Source organism: Drosophila miranda, assembly GCF_003369915.1.
Source record: "Drosophila miranda strain MSH22 chromosome Y unlocalized genomic scaffold, D.miranda_PacBio2.1 Contig_Y2_pilon, whole genome shotgun sequence".
NCBI lineage: Eukaryota > Metazoa > Arthropoda > Insecta > Diptera > Drosophilidae > Drosophila > Drosophila miranda.
In genome coordinates, this window is record NW_022881614.1 from 5,900,140 (window position 1) to 5,921,828 (window position 21,689).

A 21,689-nucleotide genomic window follows, 5' to 3' on the forward strand; every position below is an offset into this window, starting at 1 on the left:
TTTATTATGGACAGAAAATGTATCCGTTTTCAACTCATTTATTCGCCGATCAGGTTTAAAGCCAACAAAAACAGCTCTGAAATGTAGAGGCATATATTAAAACTAAATTAATGGCAGCATCGCTCTTGTGGGCCATTTAATGGTGCTCGGCAGCCTCCTTAGCCTGGGACTCGGCCCATGCCTTCTTGTTTCCGGGCGAGTTGGCTGTTGGAAGAAATACTGATTAGCAAGTGCATTTGTTTATGCAATTTCGGCAGGAGCAGGATAACATACCCAATCGGCTGATCTTGTAGAAGACGGGCACGCAGGCAACAGCCGCAATGAAGTAGTAGCGCCAGATCCACTGATTCTTGATGTAGTGCTTGATGGGGAATTGGGCAATCTTTGCCGAGAAAGTGTATGGGTATCTCATGGGGCGGCCCGCGGGCTTTTCAGGAGTAGCTTTGTCGGACATGGTAGTTGTTGATTTGGATACTGATGAGGCGAAGAAATATCAACTTTTGATTTATGCAAATATTATGTAATTTTCCCGATTGTCGAACGTACGTAGCTCGCTGAAAGAACACAATAAAATCGTCAGGTGCAACTCTGGAGTAAATTGCTATCGGGGCTGCAAACTTATGCTATCGTGCGTGGAGATGATCGAAAATATACTGTTGCTGTGTAAATAATTTGTACTATACTGGCAGAATGTAACACAAATATATGGCTTGCTTAGTTTATCTTAATTCTAAATACAGTTTCTTAGAATCTAAGCCGATGTTACGAACCTTTGTTTTCTTCGGGGCAAGGCCGGCTAGCCAGTCATCCCAGGGCTGGGTACTTCCCAAGCCCTCAGGTCGCACAATATACCAACTAATTGGACATCTCGAACAAATTGAAACAACAAAAGTAACCGACAAAAAAAAACTGCAAACGGACTCTACTCGACAAACAACATTACAGTAACTTCCTTCAACACAGACGTGGACCAGGTCGAGGTGTCGATGTTTTTACCCCTGACGTACCCTCCCTACCTGAGATCTGAATGACAACGTTTTGGATCTCCATGCCATGCTGCCATGTGCAGCAGCCTTACCCTCTCGTTGCTGTGGCTCCTCTTCCCCCCATATGAAACGCTTAGCAATTCATTTTCTTCGTTATAATTTTCACTTCAATTTCCTACTTTTGCACGGTATCATCGCTACACTAAGCCTGCCTATTCATACCCCCCTCATCTTATCACTACGGGCGGTTAATAAATAAATAGATAAATAGAAATAATTAATATAATAAATATAAATAAGTTACATATAGATATAATATGGACGGACTTAAATTAGGGGATTAACATATACATATAAATGGAGACGTCTAACAAAAATAAATAATGGGAGTAAATAAGTTGATTGATGATTTTTTTTCTGTCCCTAAATGGGCGAGGGTATTGTGTATTCGAGCCCAGCAAAAAGCAAGCCAGGATGGCGGAGCTGTGACCTATTCCCTACGGATTGGCCAACAAAAAAATTAATTTGGGGTTTCTTTACTCCCCCCTCTGGAGCGGACTCACTCTTATGCTTCTTGGGTCTCTTTCCCGTCCCGCTAGTCCTGGTTCCTGGTCTCTCACTGATCTGGATCCCCTGGAATCACAGATTTATTTATCTTTTTTTTTTCAGGGTGATGGCCACTACTCCATCCTCATCCCACTCACTTTTTCTTTCAGAACAAAAAAATCACTAGATCACTATGCCCGGCGCGCATGCTCCTCCGTTGCGGGAATTTCTTTCTCTGAACCCCCTCTTGGCTTAGCTGCTCTGTTTAATGCTCCCGGGCCGCTGATCCCAATCGCTCTCTTCTATAGCCCTTGAACTAGGTTCAAGGGCATGGCCTGAATCGGGCTGCTGGCGGCTCTCTTTTCTTTGGGGGATGGGTGAGTTGGCTTCGGGACTCCGTTATGGGATGAGATCGGAAATCTTCTCTCATAACGGCTCCGGAGAGCGCGCGGAACTCTCACTCTCCAGGACCAGGTGGCGCCACTCTTCGCTAACCTTTTCCCCTTAAATTTTGGCCTTGCCACTCTGTTCAAACTTCTATCTTCCTCACCGCTTCTATGGGGTATCACCTATCGATATCTTCGCATGCAACACCTAGCGAAAATTCGAGCGACCATGGCCGGAGAATTATTCGCAAACATCGAAGAGTTACACGTTTCCCTAAAACTGCTGGCCTTCCCGGACATTACGGTGCCTAGGATCTTGCAGCGCCCAACGTAGGCTTACACCCACTGATCGGATATTCCCTACGTGAGTGCGTTTTCCTTGTTTCTGACTCAGTCTGAAGTTTTCGCTACAATTTTAGGTCTTTGGCTTGAAAAATCCCCACCGGCCTCCCCGACAGATCCTCCAGCTCGTAGGCGTTATTCCCTACTGTACGTACGACTCTGCATTTTAGGAATTTCCGGGCGAACTTGGCGTTGTAGCTTTTGCCAAAGTCGCTGAGGGTGAAGTTGCGCCTGTAGACTTCTTGGCCAGGTCTGGCGAAAAAGACTCGGGCCCGTTTGTTGTATCGCTGGCTGCTCCGCTCATACGCTTGGTGTAGGCTGCGTTTAATTTGCTCGCGAATGAGGTGTCGCTTATCCGCGGGGTCTAATGCGTGCACTTCATGTTCCGTCAAAGACTGCAGCTTCCTCGCTAGCTTATAGCAGTTCCCATTCAGAAACATCTGTTGTCCAAATACATCGAATCGAGACAGCGAAATACATCGTGCACCGAGTCACGGATTGACACTTCGATTTCCGGTAGGTAGATGTCCCAGTCTCTGTGATCCTTTTCCAAATACGTCCTTATTGCAGCGAGTATCGTCCGATTTAATCTCTCGGCTGCATTGCTTTGCGGCGAGTAGACTGCTGTGCGCATGTGTCGGATCCCGAAGCCGCTGACCATGTCCATGAACGCCTTCGATAGGAACTGCTTTCCGTTGTCGGAGTGGATCACCTCTGGCACCCCGAATTTGTAGAATACCTCTTGCACCAGGAATTGAACGACGTTCGCAGCGGTCGCCTCTCTCATCGCCTTCAAGAAGGTAAATTTTGAAAAGTGGTCTACGACGACGAAAATCCAGGCCTGTCCCCTTTTTGACCTGGGATACTTTCCCAGGAAGTCTATGTAGATCTTTTGGAATGGCCTCTCCTGCCCGACCACTTCCTGCCCGATCCCGACTTGGCTACGGTAATTGGGAGCTTTGGATTCCTTGCATTCGGTGCAGCTTCGGACGTATTCCCGCATTTGTGCCGTCATCGCCGGCCAGTAGTAGTGCCTTTTTAACCTATGCAAGGTCTTCTTCATTCCACCGTGTCCAGCTGTGTGGTCTTCGTGGGCCTTCGCGATGAGGGTTTTCGTCAGTGACGCGGGAATCCATAATTTCCACATGGAACCTTCCACTTGGTCGTCGATTTGCGCGAAGCCCATTCGCTTGAATACCAGGTCCCCGTCTATTCGCAGGTCAGGCAATAATTCTTTGTTCCTGCAGATTTCTTCTTTCAACTCCTGGTATTCCGTTGATTTGAATTCCGTCGTCTGGAATCCGAGGATTTCCGTTGGGTCTAGGACCACCTCCTCGATGCAGCGCGATAGTGTATCCGCCACTAAATTTTCGACTCCCTTGCGGTGTTCGATCTCAAAGTCGAACCTCTGCAGCCGCAATGACCATCTCGCTAGGCGCCCATTCAGGTCCTTGAGTGACATTAGCCATTTAAGGCTGGCGTGGTCAGTGATTACCGTGAACGGCATCAATTCCACATATGGCCTGAATCTTTCAATCGCCAATACCGCAGCTAAGCATTCTTTCTCCGTTACCGAATAATTTATTTGATGTTTGTTTAGCTTGGAAGAAAAGAATGCCACTGGGCGCTCTGCTTTGTCATCATCCAGCTGAAAAAGCACTGCTCCCACTCCAAAATTTGAGGCGTCGCACTGGATGTAGAAATGGCGTTTAAAGTCGGCATGGACTAATACAGGAGCCGTGGTGAGTGCCTTCTTCAGGGATTCTATGGCCGCCCTCGCTTCCGTTGGCAAGGAAAACTTCCCGCGCGGATGCTTCTTCGGAGCATCTGTTAACGGTACCGCGATGGTGGCGAAGTCCTTGATGAAGCGCCTATACCATCCTGCGGTTCCTATGAAGCTCCGTAGCTCCTTCACTGAACTCGGGCTCGGGATCTTTTGTATAGCCACAACCCTATCGGGATCCATTTGCAGCGTGCCGCCTCCGATGATAAACCCCAGGTATTTCAGCGACTTAAAGCAGAATTTGGATTTTTTTAGACCTATCGTCAAATTCGCTCTTTTCAGGCACTGGGCCACCAATCGCAGATATCGCAAATGCGTCTGGAAATCCGGGGCTATCACCAAAAGATCGTCCAAATAAACGAAAACGTTTGATCTGAGCTGAGTCGGGATTACCTTATCCATCACTCTGCATAACCTCTGGGCAGCGTTACACAGACCGAAGGGCATCATCACGAATTGATACAGCGGACGGCCTGCAACGGTAAATGCGGTGCACTTCCGGCTTTCTGGGTCCAATTTAATTTGCCAGAATGCGAATTTGAGGTCGAAATGTAATATGTACGAAATGTAATATGTCTGGTCAATCCTGGACAGTATACCCTCGATTCTAGGAAGAGGGTAAGCATCTTTTACGGTGAGCTGATTCAGTTTCCGCGCGTCCAAACAGAATCTATTTTTGTTTGGCTTTCGCACCACCGTCGTCCGATTGCTCCATGGACTATCGCTGACCTCGATCACTCCTAGTTCCAGCATTTTATCCACCTCGGTCCAGATCACCTCCTGCATCGCTGGGGATTGAGGGTAATGCCGATCTTTAAATGGTTCTGCGCCCTCGATCAACTGGATCCGATGCTTCTCTACCGTCGTTGTTCCTAATCCGGCATCCTCATAGGTCAGAAACTCCTTCTTTACCTTCTCCAGCTCTTCGGTTTCCGTGTCTTCCAGGGTCCAAGCTTCCACATCCACGTCCTCCTGGCGATGTTCGGCGTACTGGCTGATTGGGGACATTTGGATCTCGCCTACTTGGGCCTCGCTGGATCGACTGGGCTCTTCTCCGAGGACTGTGGGAGCCAGCGCGAAGGATCTCCAGAAATCAATACCCAGGTACATGGCTTGCTCTAGGTACGGGCATACGTAAAACAAGATCTCTTTATTCATTCCGTTATATCCTACGCAGAGTTTGGTTTTGCCGACTATGGACCTGTCTTCTCCAGAGGCTATCTTGATGATAGAGACATAATTGTCCATTTCCACCTCGAGGTCGGCAAGGAGTTCACGGCTGCCCTTTCCTAAGACACTAACGGATGCCCCAGTATCTAGGAGTCCAGCAATCCGATGTCCTCTTATCTGCACTTCGGCAAATACTCTGGGATCGCGTCCTGCTCCTCGTCTGACTGCCTCGGCCACCTCTTTGCGAGTCTGTCGCCTTTCCTTAAATCTGGAACGGGCCTTTTGGAGTCTACGACTGACACCGCGCATCCCCTCCAGCTGCCTGTCATCAAAGATCTGGTTTCGAATTTGTATGTATCTCCTCATCCTCTCTTCGGCCGGTATGAACTTCAAACTATTTTTATTAAATTTATTCGGGCTATTATTCTTAATTTCTATATTGATTAGAAATTCATTTCTTCGCGGGCTTCTGTCCCGAGCGCTGATCTCCCGCTTTCATCATGCCCGATCGTGCGTTTCCCGAGCAATTTGGACACGTTGGAGTAAACATTTCTGGCTTTCCGCAGCGGTAACAAAATATTTTGCGTTCCTTCGCCACGCAGTCTCGGAACCCGTGGTCGAACTGGCCGCAATTCCAGCAACACAGCCTGGGTTTGTTCGCCAGGTGAGTTTCTTCTACTATCCTTGCTTCGTCTTCGTCTTCCGGCTCTAGCTCCTCCACTCGCTTCCCGGCTGAATGGAATTTCGGCGCAGGACGGAACGTCGACTTCTGCTCGCGTCCGCGAAAGTGGTACTCTACTTCCAGGCACTCTTCCCTCAGCTGCTCCACGTTTCGGACTCGGATCGCGTAAACGTAGCGGGCGATCTCGTCATCGAGTCCCTTCTTCAAGACTCGCACCATTTCGTACTCAACCAAAGGTGTGGTGAGTCTAGCTGCCAGCCTGCGCATCGCTCTAAAGTACTCTTCCACAGATTCGCCAGATTGTTGTCGTCGCTCATGCAAGGTGCGTAGCCGCTCGAACTCGCCACCCACTGCTCGGAACCGGGATACTAACTCGTCCTTCAAATCCTCCCATACTTCCGGAGGCCGTTCTCGGACAAATTGCCAATACCACTCCGCCGCTTGTCCTTTGACGAGATGGTGAAAGTCGTCAAAGACCTTGTCCCACGACCGTCGGTTCTGCCTACGGAGGAACTCGACCCTGAACACGAAGTCCTGCACCGTCATCTTATTTGGGTCTCCGTCGAAGTGGATTTCCCATTTGTCGACGCGTCCCCATCTCGCTCCTCTCCAATCATCTCTCCTTTCAAATGGTGGCAGATCTGTTGGACCTCCGCCGTCTCCTGATGTCTCCCGTCTCTGCCTTCCAATACCTGGATCCAGGTCCGCCTCGCCTATTCCTCGGCGCCAGTTCTGGCTCAACATCGCCGGCTTCCTTGGAGGCGACTGGGAATTCCATGCGTCATCGTCCTTGGACCTTTTGGGAATGGTCCCTGTGTTCGGTTTCTGCCTGGGGTGAGCTAGAGGCTGCTGATCGCCGTTATTATCCTTGATTTCCTTCTGGTCTCTTTCCAATCTCAGGTCTTGGATCAATTCCACGTTCTGGCGCAGAGGCGCCATCACCTCTGTTATGGCCCCCATCAGCTCCATAAAGCCGCGACGGAATCCTCCTGCAGCGTCTTACTAAGGGTATCTGCCATGCTGCCTCTCCACGTCTCCTGTGCTTGCGCTATGGCGACATTTACTCCTGAGAGAATCTCGGAGGGCAGTGCGTTGGATTGGCCTGGCAAATTCCAGCTGTCGTCTCCACGCCCCTCAGCGCCCTGTGTGTCACCGCCTTGCATCTGTCCTTGGAGGTTACCTGGTGGAGGAGTCCTGCGGGTCATTTTCTGTTTAGACCGCAAGTTGTACGCGCTCATCAACTTGGCCCTATATTTCCCTACCTCGAACTATCCTATTTATCTTTTTATTCACTACAATTATCTATTCTTCTTTCAGAACAATCGCCTAATCACTACCTATAACGCTAACTCACTGATCTTCAGCACAAAAACACTTCATACGGCAAAACAATAATAAGGGGGAAAGGAACCACAACTACTACTAGGGCCAACTCCGCACATGGTGTTCTACGTCTTTTCCTGTCCAACGTCTAGAACTTTGCGAGCGCTGTTGACTAATCGTATCTTCCTTGGAAGATTAAGAGTCAAGGGCGCTCACTTCCCTACAGTCGCTGTTTCCGCCTACTTCCCTACTGAATGTTTGTTGCGGGATGTTGTAGCTGCTCCGAGTGCAACGCGTGGCCGACTTCTGTCCCCACGGGCCACTCAGAACAAAAATCTCATTGAGAATCTACCCTCCCGACTGCATCCAGCGGTAAGCAGGGGAAGCGAAAAACAGAAATCTTTCTGGCCATATCCTAACTTCGGGTATTTCTTTTTTCTTCTTCAGGTTCTCATTTTGCACACCAGGCACCGGGCCGGTTGCTAACTGGCTTGTGGATTCTCCTCTGCCAGTGCCAAACCAAATCCCCTCTTGAGATTTCCTGCTTCCCGTTGTCAGATAAGTGCCGAATCTTCAAACACCAAAAAAAACTTTTTACTTTGTGGATTTTCTTTGCATCCTCAGATCCCTCAGCGCCGTGCTTCTGTGAGCCAACTCGTCGAGTCCCTCACAGGCCACCGGAATACCGATGGACCCCAGATTGCAAAATACCACTCGAGATCTATCTTCCCTGCTGGATATTTATACTTTCTTCGACGTCTGTGTGATTCGCATCCGTACTCTCCCTCTTTGATGGTAGAGCCAGGACTGCGAGTCCACTTCCCTGTCTCAGATTGGGCGCCATTATTGTTACGAACCTTTGTTTTCTTCGGGGAAAGCCCGGCTAGCCAGTCATCCCAGGGCTGGGTACTTCCCAAGCCCTCAGGTCGCACAATATACCAACTAATTGGACATCTCGAACAAATTGAAACAACAAAAGTAACCGACAAAAAAAAACTGCAAACGGACTCTACTCGACAAACAACATTACAGTAACTTCCTTCAACACAGACGTGGACCAGGTCGAGGTGTCGATGTTTTTACCCCTGACGTACCCTCCCTACCTGAGATCTGAATGACAACGTTTTGGATCTCCATGCCATGCTGCCATGTGCAGCAGCCTTACCCTCTCGTTGCTGTGGCTCCTCTTCCCCCCATATGAAACGCTTAGCAATTCATTTTCTTCGTTATAATTTTCACTTCAATTTCCTACTTTTGCACGGTATCATCGCTACACTAAGCCTGCCTATTCATACCCCCCTCATCTTATCACTACGGGCGGTTAATAAATAAATAGATAAATAGAAATAATTAATATAATAAATATAAATAAGTTACATATAGATATAATATGGACGGACTTAAATTAGGGGATTAACATATACATATAAATGGAGACGTCTAACAAAAATAAATAATGGGAGTAAATAAGTTGATTGATGATTTTTTTTCTGTCCCTAAATGGGCGAGGGACCCGCTCTACGTGGCCAGGATTGTGTATTCGAGCCCAGCAAAAAGCAAGCCAGGATGGCGGAGCTGTGACCTATTCCCTACGGATTGGCCAACAAAAAAATTAATTTGGGGTTACTTTATTCCCTTCTCTGGAGCGGACTCACTCTTATGCTTCTTGGGTCTCTTTCCCGTCCCGCTAGTCCTGGTTCCTGGTCTCTCACTGATCTGGATCCCCTGGAATCACAGATTTATTTATCTTTTTTTTCAGTGTGATGGCCACTACTCCATCCTCATCCCACTCACTTTTTCTTTCAGAACAAAAAAAATCACTAGATCACTATGCCCGGCGCGCATGCTCCTCCGTTGCGGGAATTTCTTTCTCTGAACCCCCTCTTGGCTTAGCTGCTCTGTTTAATGCTCCCGGGCCGCTGGGGTATGGGTGAGTTGGCTTCGGGACTCCGTTATGGGATGAGATCGGAAATCTTCTCTCATAACGGCTCCGGAGAGCGCGCGGAACTCTCACTCTCCAGGACGCCACTCATCGCTAACCTTTTCCCCTTAAATTTTGGCCTTGCCACTCTGTTCAAACTTCTATCCTCCTCACCGCTTCTATGGGGTATCACCTATCGATATCTTCGCATGCAACACCGACTTTATTTGTAGTAAAATGTAGGATTCAAATTAGGGCTGCGAAACCATCGATGGCACTATCGATAATATGAAATCAGCTGGAGTTTTTGCCATCGTGAGCAAATAAATTGAACAATTCCACAAATCGTAAGGTAAACAGAGCCCGGGCCATAAAACCCTCTTTATAGTTAGTTACGAAGCCGGTTAATGAGGAATTGTACCATTTGCTAACATCTTTGTGTGTCCTAATAGTGCCGCTACTAAGGGCTTCTTCTCCAGGCTTTCCACTTCCTTTGCTATTTAAATGTCCATGTCTGTCTCCGTGGAAGCTATCAAAATGATTAAAACGAGCGATCAGGTGTCACAGGTATCAGGCCTTACTCACTTAAACCTTATTAGCTCCGTAGTGCTTGGTTTTGCATGCCTAATGATTTGATTTAAAATTGTATCCTAGCTTGGTAGTTATCTTAACTAAACACCCCACTCCCACAGACCGAGAGCCAGACGACCAGGGCCAAGCAAAAGAAACAGAGGCGAAATCGACCCCGAAGCAAACGAAATCGCGTTGAAGATAGCACTACTACTGCTAATACTACTACAGAATCGTCGACTACTGACTCCGCGCCCACTGAGAGTGCAATGCCAGGGGACAACAGCCAGCAGGATGCAACGCGTGAGCAGGTCATGGCAGAGCGCGAGGCCAAGAAGCAAGCCAAGCAGGCCAAGAAGCAAAAGGCTACAACACCAGACACAAAAATCATCACCGAAGTAGAGCAGACGACCATAACTACAAAGCTGACAACCACGACCACAACAACTGCAGGGCCACCAGCTCCTATTGCCGCAGTCACTTGCACTGCGTCGACAGACACGGAAACTGGGGACAAGACACGCGACCAGATTAAGGCTGAGCGAGAGGCTAAGAAGGCGGCCAAACAGGCTGAGAAGGCAGCCAAATCCAGTGGAGCCAAGGTTGAGCCCCCAGTGCAGAAGCTGGCCAACTTAAAAGTGACGGATAAGACTCCAACACCAACCGCAGCTCCATCCTCTGCAGCGAATGACGAAAAGGTAAGGTACAAATATAATTTAAAAACCCCTCATTCTCTGTCATTCACAGAAGAAACCCGCTCTCAGCAAAGCCGAGCGGCGGGCCCTTCAGGAAGCTCAGAGGGCAGCCAAGGCCCAAGGACAAGGACAAGTAAAGAAAGCCCAGCCAGCGGTCAAGGCTCCGGGTGCAGCTACGGCGAAAGTCACGGCCACGGTACTCAAGGAACTAAAACGGGAAAGCGTCTCGCCTGTAAAATCAGCAACGAGTTCTTCACCCAGCAAAAACTCATTAATCACCGCCAAATCAAAGTGCAAAGTAAAGCTGTTCAATCATTTAGTTTGGGCAGAGAAGGGCGCCAGCCTGTTCATCAACGATCCGCTGGTGCATCCCAGCATGGCTCGCCTTGGAGTGCAATATGCTCAGCGCACAGTGGTCGGCTCCAATGCGCGGTGCATTGCCTTCCTGCATGCCCTGCGGCAGGTGGTGCAGGACTTTGAGACGCCTGCTAAGAAGGAGTTTGGGCGCAGCTTGGATGCTGCAGTGAAGCATCACGTGGATCATCTGCACAAGTGTCGTCCGCCGGCCGTCTCCGTGTCCAATGCCTACAAACAGTTTAGGAATCAGGTCACGCAACTGCCGGCAGATGTGCCAGAGGCGGAGGTAAGTCTCTTCTCGTCAGACTCACTCCATCAGTAATGTTGATCCAAATCGTAATCGCAGCTGAAGGAACTGCTCGTCTACTTCATCGACACCTATATGGAGAACCAGATTGGCAAGGCTTCTCAAGCCATAAGCAGTTCTCTGCAGGACAAAATCACCGATGGTGATGTACTGCTCACCTTTGGCTGCTCCTCTCTAATACAGTTCATCTGCGAGGAGGCTAAGCGGCGACAGGTCGCTTTCCGTGTCATTGTGGTCGATTCGCGTCCCACCTGCGAGGGCCAGGGGATGCTGCGGCGCCTACACGCTCACGGAATACCCTGCACCTATGTGCTGATCAATGCCGTGGGCTATGTGATGGCCGAAGCTACCAAGGTGCTACTGGGTGCCCATGCTCTGCTGGCCAACGGCTATGTGATGGCGCGAACAGGCACTGCTCAGGTGGCCCTCGTGGCTAACGCCCACAATGTCCCCGTTCTGGTCTGCTGTGAGACGCACAAGTTCAGCGAACGATTCCAGACCGACGCCATTGTCTACAACGAGCTGAGCGATCCCAACGATCTGGTGCGCGACGACAAGTGCTGCCTCAAGAACTGGACAGCCAAGGCCCATCTCACGCCCCTCAACCTGAACTATGACATAACGCCACCAGAGCTGGTCAGCGCCGTGGTCACCGAGGTGGCCATCCTGCCCTGCACCAGTGTTCCCGTCATTTTGCGTATCAAGCCAGAAATTGGCTACTAATCGTCGCTCAGATAAATCCCGCTGCTGTTGAATAAATATTAATTTTTTTTATTACATTTTGATCAAATCGATAAACAATTTTGAATAGTATTTTATGTTCTTCCTTGTTTTTTTGCCAGGCAGGTTAATCCTAGTGGAATATGGTTAATGCGAGGGACCGCAGCTTAGGAGGGGCGGCGCTCCCGACTGCATCCAGCGGTAAGCAGGGGAAGCGAAAAACAGAAATCTTTCTGGCCATATCCTAACTTCGGGTATTTCTTTTTTCTTCTTCAGGTTCTCATTTTGCACACCAGGCACCGGGCCGGTTGCTAACTGGCTTGTGGATTCTCCTCTGCCAGTGCCAAACCAAATCCCCTCTTGAGATTTCCTGCTTCCCGTTGTCAGATAAGTGCCGAATCTTCAAACACCAAAAAAAACTTTTTACTTTGTGGATTTTCTTTGCATCCTCAGATCCCTCAGCGCCGTGCTTCTGTGAGCCAACTCGTCGAGTCCCTCACAGGCCACCGGAACACCGATGGACCCCAGATTGCAAAATACCACTCGAGATCTATCTTCCCTGCTGGATATTTATACTTTCTTCGACGTCTGTGTGATTCGCATCCGTACTCTCCCTCTTTGATGGTAGAGCCAGGACTGCGAGTCCACTTCCCTGTCTCAGATTGGGCGCCATTATTGTTACGAACCTTTGTTTTCTTCGGGGAAAGGCCGGCTAGCCAGTCATCCCAGGGCTGGGTACTTCCCAAGCCCTCAGGTCGCACAATATACCAACTAATTGGACATCTCGAACAAATTGAAACAACAAAAGTAACCGACAAAAAAAAACTGCAAACGGACTCTACTCGACAAACAACATTACAGTAACTTCCTTCAACACAGACGTGGACCAGGTCGAGGTGTCGATGTTTTTACCCCTGACGTACCCTCCCTACCTGAGATCTGAATGACAACGTTTTGGATCTCCATGCCATGCTGCCATGTGCAGCAGCCTTACCCTCTCGTTGCTGTGGCTCCTCTTCCCCCCATATGAAACGCTTAGCAATTCATTTTCTTCGTTATAATTTTCACTTCAATTTCCTACTTTTGCACGGTATCATCGCTACACTAAGCCTGCCTATTCATACCCCCCTCATCTTATCACTACGGGCGGTTAATAAATAAATAGATAAATAGAAATAATTAATATAATAAATATAAATAAGTTACATATAGATATAATATGGACGGACTTAAATTAGGGGATTAACATATACATATAAATGGAGACGTCTAACAAAAATAAATAATGGGAGTAAATAAGTTGATTGATGATTTTTTTTCTGTCCCTAAATGGGCGAGGGACCCGCTCTACGTGGCCAGGATTGTGTATTCGAGCCCAGCAAAAAGCAAGCCAGGATGGCGGAGCTGTGACCTATTCCCTACGGATTGGCCAACAAAAAAATTAATTTGGGGTTACTTTATTCCCTTCTCTGGAGCGGACTCACTCTTATGCTTCTTGGGTCTCTTTCCCGTCCCGCTAGTCCTGGTTCCTGGTCTCTCACTGATCTGGATCCCCTGGAATCACAGATTTATTTATCTTTTTTTTCAGTGTGATGGCCACTACTCCATCCTCATCCCACTCACTTTTTCTTTCAGAACAAAAAAAATCACTAGATCACTATGCCCGGCGCGCATGCTCCTCCGTTGCGGGAATTTCTTTCTCTGAACCCCCTCTTGGCTTAGCTGCTCTGTTTAATGCTCCCGGGCCGCTGGGGTATGGGTGAGTTGGCTTCGGGACTCCGTTATGGGATGAGATCGGAAATCTTCTCTCATAACGGCTCCGGAGAGCGCGCGGAACTCTCACTCTCCAGGACGCCACTCTTCGCTAACCTTTTCCCCTTAAATTTTGGCCTTGCCACTCTGTTCAAACTTCTATCCTCCTCACCGCTTCTATGGGGTATCACCTATCGATATCTTCGCATGCAACACCGACTTTATTTGTAGTAAAATGTAGGATTCAAATTAGGGCTGCGAAACCATCGATGGCACTATCGATAATATGAAATCAGCTGGAGTTTTTGCCATCGTGAGCAAATAAATTGAACAATTCCACAAATCGTAAGGTAAACAGAGCCCGGGCCATAAAACCCTCTTTATAGTTAGTTACGAAGCCGGTTAATGAGGAATTGTACCATTTGCTAACATCTTTGTGTGTCCTAATAGTGCCGCTACTAAGGGCTTCTTCTCCAGGCTTTCCACTTCCTTTGCTATTTAAATGTCCATGTCTGTCTCCGTGGAAGCTATCAAAATGATTAAAACGAGCGATCAGGTGTCACAGGTATCAGGCCTTACTCACTTAAACCTTATTAGCTCCGTAGTGCTTGGTTTTGCATGCCTAATGATTTGATTTAAAATTGTATCCTAGCTTGGTAGTTATCTTAACTAAACACCCCACTCCCACAGACCGAGAGTCAGACGACCAGGGCCAAGCAAAAGAAACAGAGGCGAAATCGACCCCGAAGCAAACGAAATCGCGTTGAAGATAGCACTACTACTGCTAATACTACTACAGAATCGTCGACTACTGACTCCGCGCCCACTGAGAGTGCAATGCCAGGGGACAACAGCCAGCAGGATGCAACGCGTGAGCAGGTCATGGCAGAGCGCGAGGCCAAGAAGCAAGCCAAGCAGGCAAAGAAGAAAAAGGCTACAACACCAGCCACAAAAATCATCAATACAGACGACCATAACTACAAAGCTGACAACCACGACCACAACCACTGCCAGGGTCAAGCCAGAACCACCTGCAGAAACTGCAGGGCCACCAGCTCCTATTGCCGCAGTCACTTGCACTGCGTCGACAGACACGGAAACTGGGGACAAGACACGCGACCAGATTAAGGCTGAGCGAGAGGCTAAGAAGGCGGCCAAACAGGCTGAGAAGGCAGCCAAATCCAGTGGAGCCAAGGTTGAGCCCCCAGTGCAGAAGCTGGCCAACTTAAAAGTGACGGATAAGACTCCAACACCAACCGCAGCTCCATCCTCTGCAGCGAATGACGAAAAGGTAAGGTACAAATATAATTTAAAAACCCCTCATTCTCTGTCATTCACAGAAGAAACCCGCTCTCAGCAAAGCCGAGCGGCGGGCCCCTCAGGAAGCTCAGAGGGCAGCCAAGGCCCAAGGACAAGGACAAGTAAAGAAAGCCCAGCCAGCGGTCAAGGCTCCGGGTGCAGCTACGGCGAAAGTCACGGCCACGGTACTCAAGGAACTAAAACGGGAAAGCGTCTCGCCTGTAAAATCAGCAACGAGTTCTTCACCCAGCAAAAACTCATTAATCACCGCCAAATCAAAGTGCAAAGTAAAGCTGTTCAATCATTTAGTTTGTGCAGAGAAGGGCGCCAGCCTGTTCATCAACGATCCGCTGGTGCATCCCAGCATGGCTCACCTTGGAGTGCAATATGCTCAGCGCACAGTGGTCGGCTCCAATGCGCGGTGCATTGCCTTCCTGCATGCCCTGCGGCAGGTGGTGCAGGACTTTGAGACGCCTGCTAAGAAGGAGTTTGGGCGCAGCTTGGATGCTGCAGTGAAGCATCACGTGGATCATCTGCACAAGTGTCGTCCGCCGGCCGTCTCCGTGTCCAATGCCTACACTCCATCAGTAATGTTGATCCAAATCGTAATCGCAGCTGAAGGAACTGCTCGTCCACTTCATCGACACCTATATGGAGAACCAGATTGGCAAGGCTTCTCAAGCCATAAGCAGTTCTCTGCAGGACAAAATCACCGATGGTGATGTACTGCTCACCTTTGGCTGCTCCTCACTAATACAGTTCATCTGCGAGGAGGCTAAGCGGCGACAGGTCGCTTTCCGTGTCATTGTGGTCGATTCGCGTCCCACCTGCGAGGGCCAGGGGATGCTGCGGCGCCTACACGCTCACGGAATACCCTGCACCTATGTGCTGATCAATGCCGTGGGCTATGTGATGGCCGAAGCTACCAAGGTGCTACTGGGTGCCCATGCTCTGCTGGCCAACGGCTATGTGATGGCGCGAACAGGCACTGCTCAGGTGGCCCTCGTGGCTAACGCCCACAATGTCCCCGTTCTGGTCTGCTGTGAGACGCACAAGTTCAGCGAACGATTCCAGACCGACGCCATTGTCTACAACGAGCTGAGCGATCCCAACGATCTGGTGCGCGACGACAAGTGCTGCCTCAAGAACTGGACAGCCAAGGCCCATCTCACGCCCCTCAACCTGAACTATGACATAACGCCACCAGAGCTGGTCAGCGCCGTGGTCACCGAGGTGGCCATCCTGCCCTGCACCAGTGTTCCCGTCATTTTGCGTATCAAGCCAGAAATTGGCTACTAATCGTCGCTCAGATAAATCCCGCTGCTGTTGAATAAATATTAATTTTTTTATTACATTTTGATCAAATCGATAAACAATTTTGAATAGTATTTTATGTTCTTCCTTGTTTTTTTGCCAGGCAGGTTAATCCTAGTGGAATATGGTTAATGCGAAGGACCGCAGCTTAGGAGGGGGCGGCGCTCCCGACTGCATCCAGCGGTAAGCAGGGGAAGCGAAAAACAGAAATCTTTCTGGCCATATCCTAACTTCGGGTATTTCTTTTTTCTTCTTCAGGTTCTCATTTTGCACACCAGGCACCGGGCCGGTTGCTAACTGGCTTGTGGATTCTCCTCTGCCAGTGCCAAACCAAATCCCCTCTTGAGATTTCCTGCTTCCCGTTGTCAGATAAGTGCCGAATCTTCAAACACCAAAAAAAACTTTTTACTTTGTGGATTTTCTTTGCATCCTCAGATCCCTCAGCGCCGTGCTTCTGTGAGCCAACTCGTCGAGTCCCTCACAGGCCACCGGAACACCGATGGACCCCAGATTGCAAAATACCACTCGAGATCTATCTTCCCTGCTGGATATTTATACTTTCTTCGACGTCTGTGTGATTCGCATCCGTACTCTCCCTCTTTGATGGTAGAGCCAGGACTGCGAGTCCACTTCCCTGTCTCAGATTGGGCGCCATTATTGTTACGAACCTTTGTTTTCTTCGGGGAAAGGCCGGCTAGCCAGTCATCCCAGGGCTGGGTACTTCCCAAGCCCTCAGGTCGCACAATATACCAACTAATTGGACATCTCGAACAAATTGAAACAACAAAAGTAACCGACAAAAAAAAACTGCAAACGGACTCTACTCGACAAACAACATTACAGTAACTTCCTTCAACACAGACGTGGACCAGGTCGAGGTGTCGATGTTTTTACCCCTGACGTACCCTCCCTACCTGAGATCTGAATGACAACGTTTTGGATCTCCATGCCATGCTGCCATGTGCAGCAGCCTTACCCTCTCGTTGCTGTGGCTCCTCTTCCCCCCATATGAAACGCTTAGCAATTCATTTTCTTCGTTATAATTTTCACTTCAATTTCCTACTTTTGCACGGTATCATCGCTACACTAAGCCTGCCTATTCATACCCCCCTCATCTTATCACTACGGGCGGTTAATAAATAAATAGATAAATAGAAATAATTAATATAATAAATATAAATAAGTTACATATAGATATAATATGGACGGACTTAAATTAGGGGATTAACATATACATATAAATGGAGACGTCTAACAAAAATAAATAATGGGAGTAAATAAGTTGATTGATGATTTTTTTTCTGTCCCTAAATGGGCGAGGGACCCGCTCTACGTGGCCAGGATTGTGTATTCGAGCCCAGCAAAAAGCAAGCCAGGATGGCGGAGCTGTGACCTATTCCCTACGGATTGGCCAACAAAAAAATTAATTTGGGGTTACTTTATTCCCTTCTCTGGAGCGGACTCACTCTTATGCTTCTTGGGTCTCTTTCCCGTCCCGCTAGTCCTGGTTCCTGGTCTCTCACTGATCTGGATCCCCTGGAATCACAGATTTATTTATCTTTTTTTTCAGGGTGATGGCCACTACTCCATCCTCATCCCACTCACTTTTTCTTTCAGAAGAAAAAAAATCACTAGATCACTATGCCCGGCGCGCATGCTCCTCCGTTGCGGGAATTTCTTTCTCTGAACCCCCTCTTGGCTTAGCTGCTCTGTTTAATGCTCCCGGGCCGCTGGGGTATGGGTGAGTTGGCTTCGGGACTCCGTTATGGGATGAGATCGGAAATCTTCTCTCATAACGGCTCCGGAGAGCGCGCGGAACTCTCACTCTCCAGGACGCCACTCTTCGCTAACCTTTTCCCCTTAAATTTTGGCCTTGCCACTCTGTTCAAACTTCTATCCTCCTCACCGCTTCTATGGGGTATCACCTATCGATATCTTCGCATGCAACACCGACTTTATTTGTAGTAAAATGTAGGATTCAAATTAGGGCTGCGAAACCATCGATGGCACTATCGATAATATGAAATCAGCTGGAGTTTTTGCCATCGTGAGCAAATAAATTGAACAATTCCACAAATCGTAAGGTAAACAGAGCCCGGGCCATAAAACCCTCTTTATAGTTAGTTACGAAGCCGGTTAATGAGGAATTGTACCATTTGCTAACATCTTTGTGTGTCCTAATAGTGCCGCTACTAAGGGCTTCTTCTCCAGGCTTTCCACTTCCTTTGCTATTTAAATGTCCATGTCTGTCTCCGTGGAAGCTATCAAAATGATTAAAACGAGCGATCAGGTGTCACAGGTATCAGGCCTTACTCACTTAAACCTTATTAGCTCCGTAGTGCTTGGTTTTGCATGCCTAATGATTTGATTTAAAATTGTATCCTAGCTTGGTAGTTATCTTAACTAAACACCCCACTCCCACAGACCGAGAGTCAGACGACCAGGGCCAAGCAAAAGAAACAGAGGCAAAATCGACCCCGAAGCAAACGAAATCGCGTTGAAGATAGCACTACTACTGCTAATACTACTACAGAATCGTCGACTACTGACTCCGCGCCCACTGAGAGTGCAATGCCAGGGGACAACAGCCAGCAGGATGCAACGCGTGAGCAGGTCATGGCAGAGCGCGAGGCCAAGAAGCAAGCCAAGCAGGCCAAGAAGCACAAGGCTACAACACCAGCCACAAAAATCATCACCGAAGTAGAGCAGACGACCATAACTACAAAGCTGACAACCACGACCACAACCACTGCCAGGGTCAAGCCAGAACCACCTGCAGAAACTGCAGGGCCACCAGCTCCTATTGCCGCAGTCACTTGCACTGCGTCGACAGACACGGAAACTGGGGACAAGACACGCGACCAGATTAAGGCTGAGCGAGAGGCTAAGAAGGCGGCCAAACAGGCTGAGAAGGCAGCCAAATCCAGTGGAGCCAAGGTTGAGCCCGCAGTGCAGAAGCTGGCCAACTTAAAAGTGACGAATAAGACTCCAACACCAACCGCAGCTCCATCCTCTGCAGCGAATGACGAAAAGGTAAGGTACAAATATAATTTAAAAACCCCTCATTCTCTGTCATTCACAGAAGAAACCCGCTCTCAGCAAAGCCGAGCGGCGGGCCCTTCAGGAAGCTCAGAGGGCAGCCAAGGCCCAAGGACAAGGACAAGTAAAGAAAGCCCAGCCAGCGGTCAAGGCTCCGGGTGCAGCTACGGCGAAAGTCACGGCCACGGTACTCAAGGAACTAAAACGGGAAAGCGTCTCGCCTGTAAAATCAGCAACGAGTTCTTCACCCAGCAAAAACTCATTAATCACCGCCAAATCAAAGTGCAAAGTAAAGCTGTTCAATCATTTAGTTTGTGCAGAGAAGGGCGCCAGCCTGTTCATCAACGATCCGCTGGTGCATCCCAGCATGGCTCGCCTTGGAGTGCAATATGCTCAGCGCACAGTGGTCGGCTCCAATGCGCGGTGCATTGCCTTCCTGCATGCCCTGCGGCAGGTGGTGCAGGACTTTGAGACGCCTGCTAAGAAGGAGTTTGGGCGCAGCTTGGATGCTGCAGTGAAGCATCACGTGGATCATCTGCACAAGTGTCGTCCGCCGGCCGTCTCCGTGTCCAATGCCTACAAACAGTTTAGGAATCAGGTCACGCAACTGCCGGCAGATGTGCCAGAGGCGGAGGTAAGTCTCTTCTCGTCAGACTCACTCCATCAGTAATGTTGATCCAAATCGTAATCGCAGCTGAAGGAACTGCTCGTCCACTTCATCGACACCTATATGGAGAACCAGATTGGCAAGGCTGCTCAAGCCATAAGCAGTTCTCTGCAGGAGAAAATCACCGATGGTGATGTACTGCTCACCTTTGGCTGCTCCTCACTAATACAGTTCATCTGCGAGGAGGCTAAGCGGCGACAGGTCGCTTTCCGTGTCATTGTGGTCGATTCGCGTCCCACCTGCGAGGGCCAGGGGATGCTGCGGCGCCTACACGCTCACGGAATACCCTGCACGTATGTGCTGATCAATGCCGTGGGCTATGTGATGGCTGAAGCTACCAAGGTGCTACTGGGTGCCCATGCTCTGCTCGCCAACGGCTATGTGATGTCGCGAACAGGCACTGCTCAGGTGGCCCTCGTGGCTAACGCCCACAATGTCCCCGTTCTGGTCTGCTGTGAGACGCACAAGTTCAGCGAACGATTCCAGACCGACGCCATTGTCTACAACGAGCTGAGCGATCCCAACGATCTGGTGCGCGACGACAAGTGCTGCCTCAAGAACTGGACAGCCAAGGCCCATCTCACGCCCCTCAACCTGAACTATGACATAACGCCACCAGAGCTGGTCAGCGCCGTGGTCACCGAGGTGGCCATCCTGCCCTGCACCAGTGTTCCCGTCATTCTGCGTATCAAGCCAGAAATTGGCTACTAATCGTCGCTCAGATAAATCCCGCTGCTGTTGAATAAATATTAATTTTTTTTATTACATTTTGATCAAATCGATAAACAATTTTGAATAGTATTTTATGTTCTTCCTTGTTTTTTTGCCAGGCAGGTTAATCCTAGTGGAATATGGTTAATGCGAAGGACCGCAGCTTAGGAGGGGTCGGCGCTCCCGACTGCATCCAGCGGTAAGCAGGGGAAGCGAAAAACAGAAATCTTTCTGGCCATATCCTAACTTCGGGTATTTCTTTTTTCTTCTTCAGGTTCTCATTTTGCACACCAGGCACCGGGCCGGTTACTAACTGGCTTGTGGATTCTCCTCTGCCAGTGCCAAACCAAATCCCCTCTTGAGATTTCCTGCTTCCCGTTGTCAGATAAGTGCCGAATCTTCAAACACCAAAAAAAACTTTTCACTTTGTGGATTTTCTTTGCATCCTCAGATCCCTCAGCGCCGTGCTTCTGTGAGCCAACTCGTCGAGTCCCTCACAGGCCACCGGAACACCGATGGACCCCAGATTGCAAAATACCACTCGAGATCTATCTTCCCTGCTGGATATTTATACTTTCTTCGACGTCTGTGTGATTCGCATCCGTACTCTCCCTCTTTGATGGTAGAGCCAGGACTGCGAGTCCACTTCCCTGTCTCAGATTGGGCGCCATTATTGTTACGAACCTTTGTTTTCTTCGGGGAAAGGCCGGCTAGCCAGTCATCCCAGGGCTGGGTACTTCCCAAGCCCTCAGGTCGCACAATATACCAACTAATTGGACATCTCGAACAAATTGAAACAACAAAAGTAACCGACAAAAAAAAACTGCAAACGGACTCTACTCGACAAACAACATTACAGTAACTTCCTTCAACACAGACGTGGACCAGGTCGAGGTGTCGATGTTTTTACCCCTGACGTCCCCTCCCTACCTGAGATCTGAATGACAACGTTTTGGATCTCCATGCCATGCTGCCATGTGCAGCAGCCTTACCCTCTCGTTGCTGTGGCTCCTCTTCCCCCCCCACGAGACGCTTAGCAATTCATTTTCTTCGTTATAATTTTCACTTCAATTTCCTACTTTTGCACGGTATCATCGCTACACTAAGCCTGCCTATTCA

At 49.0% G+C, this 21,689-nt stretch overlaps 3 protein-coding genes, 3 long non-coding RNA genes and 1 pseudogene across 8 annotated transcripts; 3 read left to right on the forward strand and 4 right to left on the reverse strand.

Annotated features, from left to right (window-relative positions):
- Positions 1–22: 22 nt before the first annotated feature.
- Positions 23–542, reverse strand: LOC117192195. The gene is made up of 2 exons (XM_033396862.1): positions 274–542; positions 23–204 (listed from the first exon to the last, which is right to left on the reverse strand). Exons 1-2 carry the CDS (start codon positions 452–454, stop codon positions 137–139), a joined length of 249 nt encoding a protein of 82 aa, XP_033252753.1. The 5' UTR covers positions 455–542; the 3' UTR covers positions 23–136.
- Positions 543–8,665: 8,123 nt separating this feature from the next.
- On the reverse strand, positions 8,666–9,236 carry LOC117192196. The gene is made up of 3 exons (XR_004474244.1): positions 9,013–9,236; positions 8,874–8,943; positions 8,666–8,807 (listed from the first exon to the last, which is right to left on the reverse strand). It is a non-coding gene; the product is annotated as an uncharacterized LOC117192196 (long non-coding RNA).
- Positions 9,237–9,406: 170 nt separating this feature from the next.
- On the forward strand, positions 9,407–11,886 carry LOC117192199 (translation initiation factor eIF-2B subunit delta-like). The gene is made up of 5 exons (XM_033396866.1): positions 9,407–9,491; positions 9,592–9,706; positions 9,832–10,407; positions 10,457–11,047; positions 11,108–11,886. Exons 2-5 carry the CDS (start codon positions 9,644–9,646, stop codon positions 11,789–11,791), a joined length of 1,914 nt encoding a protein of 637 aa, XP_033252757.1. The 5' UTR covers positions 9,407–9,491; positions 9,592–9,643; the 3' UTR covers positions 11,792–11,886.
- A 1,178-nt stretch (positions 11,887–13,064) lies between these two features.
- On the reverse strand, positions 13,065–13,717 carry LOC117192201. The gene is made up of 3 exons (XR_004474245.1): positions 13,412–13,717; positions 13,273–13,342; positions 13,065–13,206 (listed from the first exon to the last, which is right to left on the reverse strand). It is a non-coding gene; the product is annotated as an uncharacterized LOC117192201 (long non-coding RNA).
- An 87-nt stretch (positions 13,718–13,804) lies between these two features.
- Positions 13,805–16,232, forward strand: LOC117192198 (annotated as a pseudogene).
- Positions 16,233–17,407: 1,175 nt separating this feature from the next.
- Positions 17,408–18,089, reverse strand: LOC117192202. Its single transcript, XR_004474246.1, has 3 exons — positions 17,759–18,089; positions 17,620–17,689; positions 17,408–17,553 (listed from the first exon to the last, which is right to left on the reverse strand). It is a non-coding gene; the product is annotated as an uncharacterized LOC117192202 (long non-coding RNA).
- Positions 18,090–18,133: 44 nt separating this feature from the next.
- Positions 18,134–20,660, forward strand: LOC117192197 (translation initiation factor eIF-2B subunit delta-like). 3 transcript variants are annotated; one of them, XM_033396863.1, is made up of 5 exons: positions 18,155–18,237; positions 18,338–18,452; positions 18,578–19,186; positions 19,236–19,826; positions 19,887–20,660. In XM_033396863.1, exons 2-5 carry the CDS (start codon positions 18,390–18,392, stop codon positions 20,568–20,570), a joined length of 1,947 nt encoding a protein of 648 aa, XP_033252754.1. In that variant the 5' UTR covers positions 18,155–18,237; positions 18,338–18,389; the 3' UTR covers positions 20,571–20,660. The 3 variants fall into 3 exon arrangements, with proteins under 3 accessions (XP_033252756.1, XP_033252754.1, XP_033252755.1); XM_033396864.1 differs by having other exon boundaries at positions 19,239–19,826; XM_033396865.1 differs by lacking the exon at positions 18,338–18,452 and having other exon boundaries at positions 18,134–18,237.
- Positions 20,661–21,689: the final 1,029 nt, after the last annotated feature.

Excerpts from the sequence above, each read along its gene's own strand:
- LOC117192195 (XM_033396862.1), bottom strand. The coding sequence starts at position 454 with ATGTCCGACAAAGCTACTCCTGAAAAGCCCGCGGGCCGCCCCATGAGA. Across the intron at positions 205-273 it reads CTACAAGATCAGCCGATTGG|CCAACTCGCCCGGAAACAAG; the intron begins GTATGTTATCCT and ends TTCTTCCAACAG.
- LOC117192199 (XM_033396866.1), top strand. The coding sequence starts at position 9,644 with ATGTCCATGTCTGTCTCCGTGGAAGCTATCAAAATGATTAAAACGAGC. Across the intron at positions 9,707-9,831 it reads CGAGCGATCAGGTGTCACAG|ACCGAGAGCCAGACGACCAG; the intron begins GTATCAGGCCTT and ends CCACTCCCACAG. Across the intron at positions 10,408-10,456 it reads CTGCAGCGAATGACGAAAAG|AAGAAACCCGCTCTCAGCAA; the intron begins GTAAGGTACAAA and ends TGTCATTCACAG.
- LOC117192197 (XM_033396863.1), top strand. The coding sequence starts at position 18,390 with ATGTCCATGTCTGTCTCCGTGGAAGCTATCAAAATGATTAAAACGAGC. Across the intron at positions 18,453-18,577 it reads CGAGCGATCAGGTGTCACAG|ACCGAGAGTCAGACGACCAG; the intron begins GTATCAGGCCTT and ends CCACTCCCACAG. Across the intron at positions 19,187-19,235 it reads CTGCAGCGAATGACGAAAAG|AAGAAACCCGCTCTCAGCAA; the intron begins GTAAGGTACAAA and ends TGTCATTCACAG.